The following is a 15155-nucleotide window of genomic DNA, read 5'->3' as shown; positions in this document are numbered from 1 at the left end:
ATCTTTGTTATTTGCCTCAACTACTCCTTGTAGTAGCGAGTTCCACATTCTCACCACACTTTGGGTAAAGAAGTTTCTCCTGAATTCCCTATTGGATTTATTAGCGACTATTTTATATTTATGACCTCTAGTTTTGGACTCTCCCACAAGTGGAAACATTTTCTCTACGTCTACCCTATCAAACCCTTAAAGACCTCTATCAGGTCACCCCTCAGCCTTCTCCTTTCTAGAGAAAAGAGTCCCAGCCTGTTTATTCTTTCCTGATAAGTATATCCGCTCAGTTCTGGTATCATCCTTGCAAATCTTTTTTGCACCTTCTCTAATGCTTCTCTATATCCTTTCTATAATATGGAGACTAGAACTGTGCACAATACTCCAAGTGTGGTCTAACCAAGGTTCTATATAAGTTCAACATAACTTCTCTGCTTTTCAATTCTATCCCTCTGGAAATGAACCCCAGTGCTTGATTTGCCTTTTTTTATGGCCTTATTAACCTGCATCGCTACTTTTAATGATTTGTTTATCTGTACCCCTAGGTCCCTTTGCTCCTCTATCCCATTTAGACTCTTATTATCCAAGCAGTATGCGGCCTCCTTATTCTTCCTACCAAAATGCACCATCTCACACTTATCTATATTGAAATTAATTTGCTGATTACACACCCATTCTGCAAATTTATTAATGTCTTCTTGTATTTTGACACATTTTTCCTTTGTACTAACTCCATCTCCCAATTTGGTGTCAGCTGCAAATGTTGAAGTCGGTAATGTAAATTGTGAATAACAATAGTCCCAGCACCGATCCCTGTGGAACATCACTTCCTAACTTTTGCCAGTTTGAGTAGCTACCCTTAAGCCCTACTTCTGTTACTCTGCGAATAGGATGATTGGGGGGTGGGGCGGGGGGGGTGAAGGGTCAGTGCCGGAGATGCCATTTTTGCACATTTTTTTGCCCTCGTTATCAACATCAAACACTTCCAGGTCAAATGGGCAGAATGGGCCCCTTCTGTGCTGTATCTTTTCTATGGTTCTATGGTTCTAAATATGGCAGTAGATAAACATAGAGTGAAGCTCCTCAGACACAATGCCCCAAAAACTCCTAGCTGTCTGACATTTTAAACCCACGCCATCCTCGTGACCTTTCTGAAATGAAATAGCCACATTACAACTTATTTTGCGCTGTAGATTCACATCCACTAGGGGCTGGGTTGTGACTGTTCAAACTAATTTCTCTTAGGATCCTTAACATTGGCAGAACATTACTCTCCCAATGTTTATTCAAAAATATATAGGTTTCGAACCATTTTTTTAAATGCCCTTTTATTTTACCTCAACAGAGGCAGCCTGGCTGTTCCCATGACATCATTGACAGGGAGGAGCCCTGGATGATCCGGAATGGCCCCATTAACTGTAATAGTTACCTTGCCTAAGCAATGATCTGGAGCCGCCCTATCCTGGGAAAACACGGGTACTGAGTGTGTGATTTGAATGACTATCCTACCCATTCATCTTTGAAAAGTTTTCTTAAAGGTGCTGCGCACAGCGATGGCTTTGCCATTGAAGCTCAAATGATGTGGTTGCTGCCCAGAATAACTGTGCAAGAGTTTAGAACAGGGAGTCGGTCAGAAGGAAATGCAGGCCGAGCCCTTCCCTTGGAAAGGGAGGGCAGATAATGACCGCTAGTTAGCTCTGGCTGCTTCAAGTGATACTGTCGTACCTGCTCACTCGGCCCACAAATGGCACATGGCAGCCCAAAGAGGGGAAAGAAATGAAAATACATTTCATGAAAACAAAAGTGGGAGAAGTTCTTAACTTACGAAAGAGCCGTGGGCATGAGTAGCCTTCTGAATGAATATATAAAGGCAGCAATACTGTGGCTCTGGGGATTAGATTTTCCTTTTCAGCCCTGGGAGGTGGAGGTCTTATCACAAACTTTAATGGATGAAAAACCGTGAGTATTTTGTGCCCAGATTCGGGGATCCAACCCACCAACCTCTCACACCCTGGTGCTGAAGAGAAAGGTTTCTCTTGTTAGTGAAGAAAGTTACTCACAGTTCCGGGCCTGGGGTATGGAATCTTTCCCGTGTAAGGCATCCACTGGTAATTAGGCCCCTCTTTGTGCGCGAAGGGCCCATTGAAGACAGTGCGGATGTCGGTCATCGAATAGACACACACAGCGGACCCTTTAAAGACCGATCTGTCAACACAAAAACAAACAAAAATCCTCCATCAGAAAGCAGAATTATTCCAGGCTTTTAAAACAGCCATGAAATGACACTGGGCAACCTGTAGACTTAACGCCTCTGTTATAACAGTGAAGAAAGGAATTTCATACGAATGCATCGGTACACTAATACCGAACAGTGTCATTTCAAAGCCGAAGTCTTCAAAATAAATAGGACTTCAATTCCCGTGGGTATCACCCGAGGGAGTTACAGCTCTCCGTGAGTCCTGGTGTGCTGGTCAAGTTATATATAACTCAGAGACCTTTATTTTTTCTATACACATTTCTTCTGTTCACTGCGCTCAATTTTTTTTTTGAAGAAAGCATTTTCCATTTTAATTCTGATTAGATCATCAGAATTTGAGATTGTGCACTGTGGAAGTTCTCACTGTACAGGGTGTAATGCCTAGTGATGTGACTGCCCATGGCATGGCACAGCACGGCACCGCGGTAGGATTACGAAGCAGCCTGTAACTGGGGCTCTCCCCGCCCGACAAATCCTCACTGAGGAGGGAACTGCAACAGTAAAGGTTCTTTCACTTTCTGTCCCTGCAATGACAGTACAGCATGGAACCACAGAGGTTTGCAGCACAGAAGTAGGCCATCTGATAGTAATCCCATTGCCCCGCTCTCTCCCCATAGCCCTCTGCTTCAAATATTGATCTAATGTTGCCGAACTGTGGCATCTACCCGACAATGTGGAAAATTGCCCAGGTATGTCCTGTCCACAAAAAGCAGGACAAATCCAATCCGGCCAATTACCACCCCATCAGTCTACTCTCAATTATCAGCAAAGTGATGGAAGATGTCGTCAACAGTGCTATCAAGCAGCACTTACTCACTAATAATCCGCTCACCGATGCTCAGTTTGGGTTCTGCCAGGACCACTCGGCTCCAGACCGCATTACAGCCTTGCTCCAAACACGGACAAAAGAGCTGAATTCCAGAGGAGTGGTGAAAGTGAATGCCTTTGACATCAAGGCAGCATTTGACCGAGTGTGGCACCAAGGAGCCCTAGTAAAATTGAAGTCCATGGGAATCAGGGGGAAAACTCTCCAGTGGCTGGAGTCATACCTAGCACAAAGGAAGATGGTAGTGGTTGTTGGAGGCCAATCATCTCAGCCCCAGGACATTGCTGCAGGAGTTCCTCAGGGCAGTGTCCAAGGCCCAAGCATCTTCAGCTGCTTCATCAATGACCTTCCCTCCAGCATAAGGTCAGAAATGGGGATGTTTGCTGATGACTGCACAGTGTTCAATTCCATTCGCAACCCCTCAGATAATGAAGCAGTCCGAGCCCGCATGCAGCAAGACCTGGACAACATCCAGGCTTGGGCTGATAAGTGGCAAGTAACATTCGTGCCAGACAAGTGCCAGGCAATAACCATCTCCAACAAGAGAGAGTCTAACCACCTCCCCTTGACATTCAACGGCATTACCATCGCCGAATCCCCCACCATCAACATCCTGGGGGTCACCTTTGACCAGAAACTTTACTGGACCAGCCACATAAATACTGTGGCTACTAGAGCAGGTCAGAGGCTGGGTATTCTGCGGCGAGTGACTCACCTCTTGACTCCCCAAAGCCTTTCCACCATCTACAAGACACAAGTCAGGAGTGTGATGGAATACTCTCCATTTGCCTGGATGAGTGCAGCTCCAACAACACTCAAGAAGCTCAACACCATCCAGGACAAAGCAGCCCGCTTGATTGGCACCCAATCCACCACCCTAAACTTTCACTCCCTTCACCACTGGCGCACAGTAGCTGCAGTGTGTACCATCCACAGGATGCACTGCAGCAACTCCCCAAGGCTTCTTCGACAGCACCTCCCAAACCCGCGACCTCTACCACCTAGAAGGACAAGGGCAGCAGGCACATGGGAACAACACCACCTGCACGTTCCCCTCCAAGTCACACACCATCCCGACTTGGAAATATATCGCCGTTCCTTCATCGTCGCTGGGTCAAAATCCTGGAACTCCCTACCTAACAGCACTGTGGGAGAACCTTCACCATACGGACTGCAGCGGTTCAAGAAGGCGGCTCACCACCACCTTCTCAAGGGCAATTAGGGATGGGCAATAAATGCCGGCCTCGCCAGCGACACCCACATCCCATGAACGAATTAAAAAAAACAGATCCACTGTTTTCTGCTTCAATCACTCCCTGTGGCAAAACATTCCGTGCTCTAACAACCCTCTACATAAGCACGTTTCCCCTAAACTCTCCCTCCATTCTCCTAGCCCCGAGAGTCCCTATTTACTAAAGTCTCTGAGCCATTATCAATTATGATGTTTGTGGGAAAATTGCTAAAGTTTCCTTATTTTGTTCCCACAAAATGGCTTTCTAGGTCAGTGTTGTCAAAACAGCTAATCTCAAATATTCCACTATTTTTATAAATGTTTGTATTTTTTGGTCAGCTGGTTCGAATGAAGCAGGTACCCTTGGTCAGTGTGACTGAGGCAGGAGTTGCTGATGGCGATCACACGTATTGGGGGTAATTTTAACCTAAAGCAACCGGCGGGAATGGGGCGGGTTCGGGGCTGATGCCCGATTTTACTCTCCATTAAAGTCAATGGAACGTAGAATCGGGCGGAATGTAAAACGGGCATCTGGCCCGAACCTGCTTACGTACCCGTCGGGCGGGTTAGGCTAAAATGACCCCCATTGGCTCTTCTCTGGTCAACAAGATCGCATCGGGGGCTCCTGAGGGTATTCACGTCGCGTGGCTCTGCTCCAGTCAGTGTAGTGGAACCCAGGCTGTTCAGATTGAGCGGCTGTGCTGTGGATTCTGGCAGAGGGAGGGAAAAAATACACCTCTTGAGGTAGCTCTCTGTGTGCTACCAGAGGCAACGGCATAGTCTCATTTACCTTATAGTATTGTCGCTGATGGTGGGGCTACTTGCTGACAGGGCAGGGCTGTATCCTAAAAGCAGCATAGGATTGCAGTTTACAGCCAATTAGAATCATACAGCACAGAAGGAGGCCATTCGGCCCATCGTGCCCGTGCCGGCTATTTGAAAGAGCTATCCAATTAGTCCCACTTTCCTGCTCTTTCCCCATAGCCCTGCAATTTTTTCCCCTTCAAGTATTTATACAATTCCCCTTTGAAAGTTGTTGCTGAATTGTAGCCCACTGAGAACTTGGTTAAGAATGGGCCCAAGCTCACCATTTTGAACATCGGCAGAGAGGGAGGAGGTTGTCAACCCAGAAGAAATGGGATGGATTCAGACTCGAGCCCCAGAGGTGAGAGAGCATTCTTCTAACCAACTGGATCCTGAAGCACATCCATTAAGATTCCTAAACCCAAGCTGTCTTTCTTCAGTCTGACACTTTCATTCAACACATGGGAATGTGGAGTGTTTGTGAATAATTTTTTCGGGATGCATGCGATTACAGAGTAATGTCGTGTTTGAAGAACAAATTTGCTAATTTCCTGCCTTGCCATATTGGCATTGTTTTTTCCATACCTGGCCTGAGCCCCATTGTACCTACCCTGAGGCGGAGAACACAGCGTAGATGATTGGATTCTTTGCATCTTGTGTCTGCTGAACAAATATGTCCTCTGGAGAGACAAGAAAAAAGTGTTACTTGGCTTTCAGCTCTGAGCAATGGGCAGAAGCTGGACTCACATTCTCCCTCAGTATAGTTTATAAAAATTTATGAGATATTCAACTAAATAATGAAAACAATCTGTTGGTCAAGACTAAATATTAACCCCCTCCTTAAACTTACGGTTTCAAAGCTTATTTTCTTAAGTAAAAGATATTTTGATATAACGGCAGTTGTACTTCATCAAAATACAATGAGAATGGAAAAAAATATATATCCACAATCTTTAAAGGTTGTTTTGTCATGACTTTTACTAATCCGTGCACAATTCCCCAGATGAGACCGGTAAGGAATCAACTTACCCTCAAGCTTATTGTTAATGCTTGCTTTAATGCTGGCTGCCAGTGGTTGTGCAGAAGTGGTTTGAAGACACTCACCATCTGTTTTTACCCCCCTCATGTCTAATTCCCTGCCAAGTAAGGAGTCACCAGTCTGTGACCTATCACCCATTGTCTCTTATCCTGCGGCACAGCCTATCAGTGTCCTGCCAGTAAGCACCTTGGGATGTTTTACTCCGTTAAAGGCGCTATATCAATGCAAGTTGTTGTTGTTGTCAGGATTCCACCAGTAGTGGCCTTCTGTGAGTTACGTTAATCATAGTGGTCCCCTCCCAGTGGCCGAAAGCTGCTGGTGCAGTATTGCAACGTGTTCCAGGGGTCCTTCTGCATTTTCACAGATATTTTCCATTACTAGCTTAGTGGTATAAACTGGGCGACATGGACATGTTGGGCCGAAGGGCCTGTTTCCATGTTGTAAACTTCTATGATTCTATGAATCCTTGCCCAAAATAAGCAGGACTTTGCTTTTGAATGTGAATCTCTGAGACATGACTGAATTGCAAAAGCAAAATTGGAAAACAATGCGTGTACATTAACCAACTGCCCATCCCTCACAGACAAAATAATTCCGTGCATTTTAGACAGATTGAATTGATATCGTAGAATGATTTAAAATAAAACTAATTTCCATGTAAAAGATAAACAGTATAGGTTCTAAAGTATTGGCACCACATCTTGTGAATTGAGGGAAGCTCAGAGCAGTCCATAAGCTGTCCTGAATCTCAGACCATCATACAATGAAACATCCTCTTTAATGTCAGCCATTCAGACAGAACTAGATGGGACTGGAGGGGCTGGCGGTAGGTATGGGTCAGGCCAGTAGCATTCAATTCGAAGACTTGACATAATATATTGATTCGGGTAGTGTCAGCACGGTTAGAGACTATTAGAAAAGTGTGTGCAATGAAAGAAGATGTCAACACTCAACCCTGATTTGCATTACTGTGACCCAAACGTATTAAATTAGAAGCCTACTCTTCGTCCACTTTTTTCCCCAAGTCTGTATCTCATCATCCAGACGGCTTATCTTTTAGACCTAATGAGTTTGCAATGCTGCATGACTATGGAGTATACGAGAAAAGAGAATTCTCTCTAACATTCTTCCCGGTCAAAGACAGACCATTACGAAGAAATAAATGTCTCCTTAATGGTTATCGGGTCTCCTGAGTCCTATAAACTAATCAAAAAACTCAAGAAAAAGTTGCTGATAGGTTTATAGATTTTACTTAACAATTCCCTGTTTGAACTACCTAGAACTCTGAAACACAGAGCTAATGAGTCAAGAGTACAGAACGAGCCAGGAATCTTGAAGGAGCTTGCCATGAACCTGAAGAGAGTACAGAGCTAATCAAGAATGCACTGACTACAGAGCGAGCCAGAAACCCACAGAGCTCATAAATGCATAGAAATTACAACACGGAAACAACCCATTTGGCCCAACCAGCCTATGCTGGTGTTTATCCTCCAAACGAGCAGTAATCCTAATCCCATGTGCCCGCCCTGTTTCCATATCCCTTTACCCCCTTCAACCATCGATTTAACCTATTCTGAAGTGTTGACATAGAATCATAGAAAGGTTACAGCATGGAAGGAGGCCATTCGGCCCATTGAGTCCACACCGGCTCTATGCAAGAGTAATCCAGCTAGTCCCACTCCCCGGCCCTATTCGGGTAGCCCTGCAAATTTTTTCCTTTCAAGTATTTATCCAGTTCCCCTTTGAAAGCCACGACTGAGTTTACCTCCACCACCTCCCTAGCAGTGCATTCCAGATCCTAACCACTCACTGCGTAAAAAAGTTTTTCCTCATGTCAGCTTTGGTTCTTTTGCCAATCACCTTTAATCTATGTCCTCTGGTTCTTGACCCTTCCATCAATGGGAACAGTTTCTCTCCATCTATTCTGTCTAGACCCTACATGATTTTGAATACCTCTATCAAATTTCCTCTCAACCTTCTCTGTTCCAAGGAGAAAATCCCCAGCTTCTCCAATCTATCCACGTAACTAAAGTCCCTCATCCCTGGAATCATTCTAGTAAATCTTTTCTGCACCCTTTCTAAGGCCTTCACATCTTCCTTAAAGTGCGGTGCCCAGAACTGGACACAATACTCCAATTGTGGTTGAACCAGCTATCCAGCGGCACTTGCTCACCAATAACCTGCTCACCGATGCTCAGTTTGGGTTCCACCAGGACCACTCGGCTCCAGACCTCATTACAGCCTTGATCCAAAGATGGACAAAAGAGCTGAATTCCAGAGGTGAGGTGAGAGTGACTGCCCTTGACATCAAGGCAGCATTTGACCGAGTGTGGCACCAAGGAGCCCTAGTAAAATTGAAATCAATGGGAATCAGGGGGGAAACTCTCCAGTGGCTGGAGTCATACCTAGCACAAAGGAAGATGGTAGTGGCTGTTGGAGGCCAATCATCTCAGCCCCAGGGCATTGCTGCAGGAGTTCCTCAGGGCAGTGTCCTAGGCCCAACCATCTTCAGCTGCTTCATCAATGACCTTTCCTCCATCATAAGGTCAGAAATGGGGATGTTCGCTGATGACTGCACAGTGTTCAGTTCCATTCGCAACCCCTCAAATAATGAACTAGTCCGAGCCCGCATGCAGCAAGACCTGAACAACATCCAGGCTTGGGCTCATAAGTGGCAAGTAACATTCGTGCCAGACAAGTGCCAGGCAATGACCATCTCCAACAAAAGAGAGTCTAACCACCTCCCCATGACATTCAATGACATTACCATCGCCGAATCCCCCACCATCAACATCCTGGGGGTCACCATTGACCACAGACTTAACTGGACCAGCCGTATAAATACTGTGGCTACAAGAGCAGGTCAGAGGCTGGGTATTCTGCGGCGAGTGACTCACCTCCTGACTCCCCAAAGCCTTTCCACCATCTACAAGGCACAAGTCAGGAGTGTGATGGAATACTCTCCACTTGCCTGGATGAGTGCAGCTCCAACAACACTCAAGAAGCTGGATACCATCCAGGACAAAGCAGCCGCTTGATTGGCACCCCATCCACCACCCTAAACATTCACTCCCTTCACCACCGGTGCACTGTGGCTGCAGTGTGTACCAGCCACAGGATGCACTGCAGCAACTCGCCAAGGCTTCTTCGACAGCACCTACCAAACCCGCGATCTCTATCACTTAGAAGGACAAGAGCAGCAGGTACATGGGAACACCACCTGCACGTTCCCCTCCAAGTCACACACCATCCCGACTTGGAAATATATCACTGTTCCTGGGTCAAAATCCTGGAACTCCCTTCCTAACAGCACTGTGGGAGAACCTTCACCACACGGACTGCAGCGGTTCAAGAAGGCGGCTCACCACCACCTTCTCAAGGGCAATTAGGGATGGGCAATAAATGCCGGCCTCGCCAGCGACACCCACATCTCATGAACGAATATAAAAAAAAAACAATGTTTTATAAGATTTATGATGACTTTCTTACTTTTGTATTCTATGCCTCTGTTTACAAAGCCCAGGATCCCGTATGCTTTTTTAACCGTTTTCTCAACCTGCCCTGCCACTTTCAACAATTTGTGCACATATATCCCCCCGATCTCTCTGTTCCTGTACCCCATTTATAATTGTGCACTCTAGTTTATATTGCCTCTCCTCATTCTTCCTACCGAAATGTATCACTTCGCATTTTTCTACGTTAAATTTTACCTACCATGTGTCCGCCCATTCCACCAGCCTGTCCATGTCCTTTTGAAGTCTATCACTATCCTCCTCACTGTTCACTACACTTCCAAGTTTTGTGTCATCTACAAATTTTGAAATTGTGCCCTGTGCACCCAAGTCCAAGTCATTAATATATATCAAGAAAGTCTCTGTTTCAATCACTGACTCCGGTTGTGCATTCCACAGCCTCATAACCCTGAGGTATGAAAAAGGTTTCTCCTATTCTCCTACATTTAATCTTGTATCTATGACCCCTTGTTCTGGACCTCCAACTAGTGGAAACAGCTTGTTTCTAACTATCCTCACCCATCTCTTCATCATTTTAAATAATTTTATCAAATCACCCCATAATCTCCTCTGTTCTAACGAAAACAGCTCCAATTTTTCAAGTCTTTCTTCATATTTGTATTTCTTCTAAACAGGCAGCATCCTAGTAAATCTGTGCTGTGCCCTCTCTCATCCTTACTATAATGTGGAGCCCAAAACTGCACACGATACTCCAACTGTGGCCTTACTAAGGTTTTACACAGATTCATGGTTAGATCTTGACTTTTTATAGCCTTATTTCCTTAAGGTGCTGTAACTAATGTGAGCGTGAACCCCCCCAAATCCCTCTGCTTTTCCACATCACCCAACTCTACCACATATAAATATTATTTTTATTTTTTTTAACAAAATGTTATCACCTCACACTTACATACATTGAATTCCACCTGCCACTTTTTTGCCCATTCCACCATCTTATCGATGTCCCCATGACGTATCCTTTGGTCCTCAGAATTAGTTACTTTACCTCCTATTTTAGTACCGTCTGCAAATTTGGACACCCCTCCCTCTAGCTGGATATCCAAATCATTGATGTACACCGTGAACTGAAGAGGTCCCAGAACAGAACCCTGTGGGACACCACTGAGAAACTGGAAGTGATTTTCAAGCAATCACGAGAATTACACAAAAGATAAAGACGATTGCAAATCTTAACAGTTGGTTGTGTTGCACAGTTCAAATGCTTTCACTTTTCCAATTAAGGCAATGCATGTGTCAAATGCTGTTATTTTAAAAGCAGATTTTGCAATACTTTTGCTGCTGTCATTAACTCTGATGAATGCCCTTCACGGTGTTTATTAAAAAGCTGCTCTAGTCATGGTGCTGTGGGACACTGGATCATGCCTATGATTTCCTACAGGGTTGAATTCCTGATCTCAGCCAGGCATCAGAATGGAGGCGAAATCAGGGATGAAGCAGCCTGAACTATTTTTATGCACAGAACTAGGGATACAGTATCTTGCACCTATTATAAAACTGGTATACAGCCCTTGTGTATATTACAATATTGGGATACAGCAGTTTGCCTTATAAATATTTAACTGAGTATATTAATACAGGGATAACAAAGGCCTGTTTACATTTTATAAATACATTAATGCACATGAATGAATAAAGTTTTTGATGAATGCTATGAAGACTGTGGCCTTGAAGTGTTATAAAGTATAATTACAGAAATATTCAAAACGGCACCACTTTGGGGATATTTGTGTGTTGTTGTTGTGTTAAAATATTGTCCTCTGAGATCTGGGCTCAAATCTAGCCCATACTAATGTCCTGAAAGTCTCCCCTCTCTTCTGGCTGTAACAACCCTAAGAGAAATTGATTTGGGCAGCTTCAACACAGTTCCTAATGGGCACGAGGCCACAGCACAAAACTGCCTGTAATTCGGCATTAATTGGCACTAGGCTGGCAGGCTCCCTCCACCAGGATGGCTGGTGTGGGAAGTGGAAAACTTCACATTGGTGCTTTCTTGAGTTTGAGGCACATTGGATACTGTGGAAGCAGCATTGGTATAGATCTAATCTGTGTTGTATCTGTGTTGTAGCGTGCTAGATGCTAATACTGGGGATCAAAAGGGAGAAAAAGTCCCCTCACTCCAGCCCCCTCACTTTGACAAAACTGTCCCTTTTATTTTGTTAAAACAGAAAATGCTGGAAATATATAGCAGCTTAGTCAGCATCTGAAAGAGAAGCTAGAATCATACAGCACAGAAGGAAGCCATTCAGCCCATCGTGCCTGTGCTGGCTCTCTAAAAGAGATATCCAATTAGTCCCATTCCTGTGCTCTTTCCCTATAGACTTGCAAGTTCTTTCCTTTTTAAGTATTTATCCAATTCCCTTTTGAAAGTGATTTTTGAATCTGCTTCCATCACCCTTTCAGGCAGTACATTCCAGATCGTAATAACTCGCTGCGTAAAACAAATTCTCCTCACCTCCCCTGCCTTTTTTTGCCAATTATATTAAATCTGTATCCTCTGGTTACCACCAGTGGAAACAGTTTCTCCCTATCTACCCGATCAAAACCCCTTATAAGAAGTTAATGTTTTAAAACTGGTAAAGGGTTTTCACCCAAAACATTAACCCTTTCCATGCTGACTGGCCTACTATGTATTTACAACATTCATGGCTTTTCTTTTTATCCCTTTGTGTAGGTTGCTGTTTCCTCCCCAGTGCCTCACAGGATTCTTGACTGGATATCATGTCTTCCAGTGCTACTCTCAGGGCCAACACTACGAGGCGTATGGACGTATAATGGCTCGAGTTTTCCTCGAAGGCAGTGCTTCACCTCATCCCCCTCCAACAACCCAGTTGAGATTGGGAAGCCAGTTCAGGGGAGCTGCGGAGTGGAACACTCCAGCCAGCAATCTGACCATAACATAAAGCACTGGGTTGTCTAAAATGACAAAACAATTTCTAAATTGACATAATTCTCTAAATAAACCATCCTTTTTGGTTTTTTTTTTCATTTGGGCTTGGAACCATTATAACTGACAAAAACAAAAATCTTTTCTTGTGATGATTTAGTCGTGGCACTGATGACTGCAGCTAGGCACAATCACTACTGGGAGTGATTATACTCAAAAGCAAGGGTTTGTTTTTAACTCTGAACTTCAGTGATATTTTTACAGGTGCTGTTATGAATGTACATCAGCCCATTTCCCATGATCTTTACCCTCCCCCGCCTTCCCCCTCCCCCCCAGCTCAACGTTATGACTGGAACATTACTAAAAAAATGCCATTTGTTTTGAATGCTGCAATTAATAAACATTCGGACGCAAAAACACATTCCCCCATGAAGGGCCAGCCTCGCAAACAATATAAATCTTTTCCCTCCCATTTTCTAATACAAGTTGCTTTCCCATGCCATGCACCATTCCCCAAGCTGATGCTGCCAGGGCTTTGACAATGCTCCTCTTAAAGAGGTGCTTTGCACAATAAAAGAACGGTACTCCAGGTAAACAAATCCACACATGGACCAAACACCTACCCCATTCACTTTCAGTGTCTGGAACCCTAACGCAGGGAAGACAGGCTGGATCTTTCACCCAAGGGAAACAGACTTGTGCGGTAAATTATAAATGGGTTGAGTTGGGTGTGTTTGATCTGTTTGTCACTCATTCCTGTTCTTTAAGGTTCTTGGGGAAGAACTTGCTCCCGAAATAACGGACGAGCTCATCAGCACTCTCCGTTTTTAGTGGCGAATCTAAGGTGCACGTTCCCGTGTTTGCACGTGTGCACTAAAACACGGAAATCGTGAACTTGCTCCTATTGGTTCGCTGGCAATTTGACAGCTGTGAATTAAAGGGCCATCGCACGCTGCAATCATTGAAATCAATAAAAAAGTCGCAAACTTGCTCATCCTCCCAGCTGGAAAGTAACTAATTACACCACCAAACAGGTACACTTAAAAATACCAGGTCTAAACTAAGTTTTAAAAGCATGGTTAGTCTTAATGACTGCTAAACAACTAAAAATTAACTTTTAAAAATGTGGAGTCTCATTTCACTCCTTATTTTAATAGTTTTTGGTCATTAAAAAATTATTTGTTTTTACTTTTCCCTTCTGTCTCTTTAATTTAATTGAATTATTTCTTTGGCTTTCTATTAAAAAAATGTAAAATTTTTATTTACAATGACTTCCAGAATACCGACTTTAAATGAATGAAGTCTGCTTGCCTGCTTATGAGAGTGACTTCTCTCCCTGATGGATTTTGTGGGCCTGTCTTCTATTCTCACAGACTGTTCCATGCGCATCAACTCATGCTGTTCAGAGGCTGAGTCGATAGTGCACAATATTTTAAAATCACGCACGTCAACGCCACAGAGCCTGCAGTAAGTACACTTGTTAATTTAATTCGCAGGAGCTGCGGCGAGTGATGCCACAATGCTCTGCGCAAGTTCTGGCCCCTTATGTTTTTTTGTGTTCTTATTGACCAAACACCTAACCAATTACTTCCAGAGTATAGAATTCCAAATGATCAGATCACCTTTAACTCACTCGCATTACCTAGATTTCTAGTGGAGCAAATCTCTTTCCCAGTCACGCAGACTATAGAGAATTCAACCAATCAAATCTACGCCCCTTCATGCCTACTGTAGAGAGTTCAAACAATCAAAGCTACCCTATTACTATACTTCATATAGTAATAGGAGTAGGCCATTCAACCCCTCCAGCCTGTTCTGCCATTTTATTAGATCATGGCTGCCCTGTTCCTCAACTCCATTTACCTGCTATTTGATCCATGTCCCTTGATACCCTTACCTAATAAAAATTTGTCGATCTGAGTTTTGAAAATTTCAATTGACACCCCAGCATCCACTGCTTTTTGGGGATGAGAATTCCAGATTTCCACTTTTCACTGTGTGGAAAAGTGCTTCCTGAATTCACTCCTGAATGGCCTAGCAATAATTTGAAGATTGTGTCCCCTTATTCTGGATTCCCACAACTGAGGAATTAGCTTCTCTGCATCCACCCTATCGATTCCGTTTATCATTTTAAACACCTCAATTAAATCACCCCTCAACTTTCTAAACTCAAAGGAATATAAACTAAGTTTATGCAACCTGGCCTCATAATTTAACCCTTTATGCCCCAGTATTATTCTGGTGAATCTGCACTGTAGCCCCTCCAAGGCCAATATATCCTTCCTCAATTGCGGTGCCTAAAACCCATACGTAGTACACTGACCACGACTCTGTACAACTGAAGCATATCACTCCTCCCCTTTGTACTTCAACCCCCTTGAGATAAAGGCAAACATTTCATTAACCTTTTTGATTACCTTTTGCACAAGCTTTTGGTGATTTGTGTACCTGGACACCTAAATCCCTTTGCTCCTCTACAGTTCCTCACCATTAAGAAAATATTCTGATTTGTCTTTCTTGGATTTAAAGTGAATGACCTCACACTTCCTGAGATTGAATTCCCATCTGCCACAGTGTTGTCCACTCACTT

General features: G+C 44.0%; 1 protein-coding gene across 4 annotated transcripts in view; it reads right to left on the bottom strand.

Annotated features, from left to right (window-relative positions):
• sema3fb (sema domain, immunoglobulin domain (Ig), short basic domain, secreted, (semaphorin) 3Fb) overlaps positions 1-15155 on the bottom strand; it is a 221150-nt gene that overhangs the window by 18114 nt on the left and 187881 nt on the right. For all 4 annotated transcript variants that reach the window (XM_067998494.1, XM_067998497.1, XM_067998495.1 and 1 more), the window contains 2 exons: positions 5720-5789; positions 2052-2196 (listed from right to left, as the gene is read on the bottom strand). In XM_067998494.1, coding sequence (XP_067854595.1) covers positions 2052-2196; positions 5720-5789 — 215 coding nt within the window. The remainder of the gene's footprint in view (positions 1-2051; positions 2197-5719; positions 5790-15155) is intronic.

Source organism: Heptranchias perlo, chromosome 17 (assembly GCF_035084215.1).
Source record: "Heptranchias perlo isolate sHepPer1 chromosome 17, sHepPer1.hap1, whole genome shotgun sequence".
Classification (NCBI taxonomy): domain Eukaryota; kingdom Metazoa; phylum Chordata; class Chondrichthyes; order Hexanchiformes; family Hexanchidae; genus Heptranchias; species Heptranchias perlo.
This window is presented reverse-complemented; position numbering and strand designations above follow the sequence as displayed.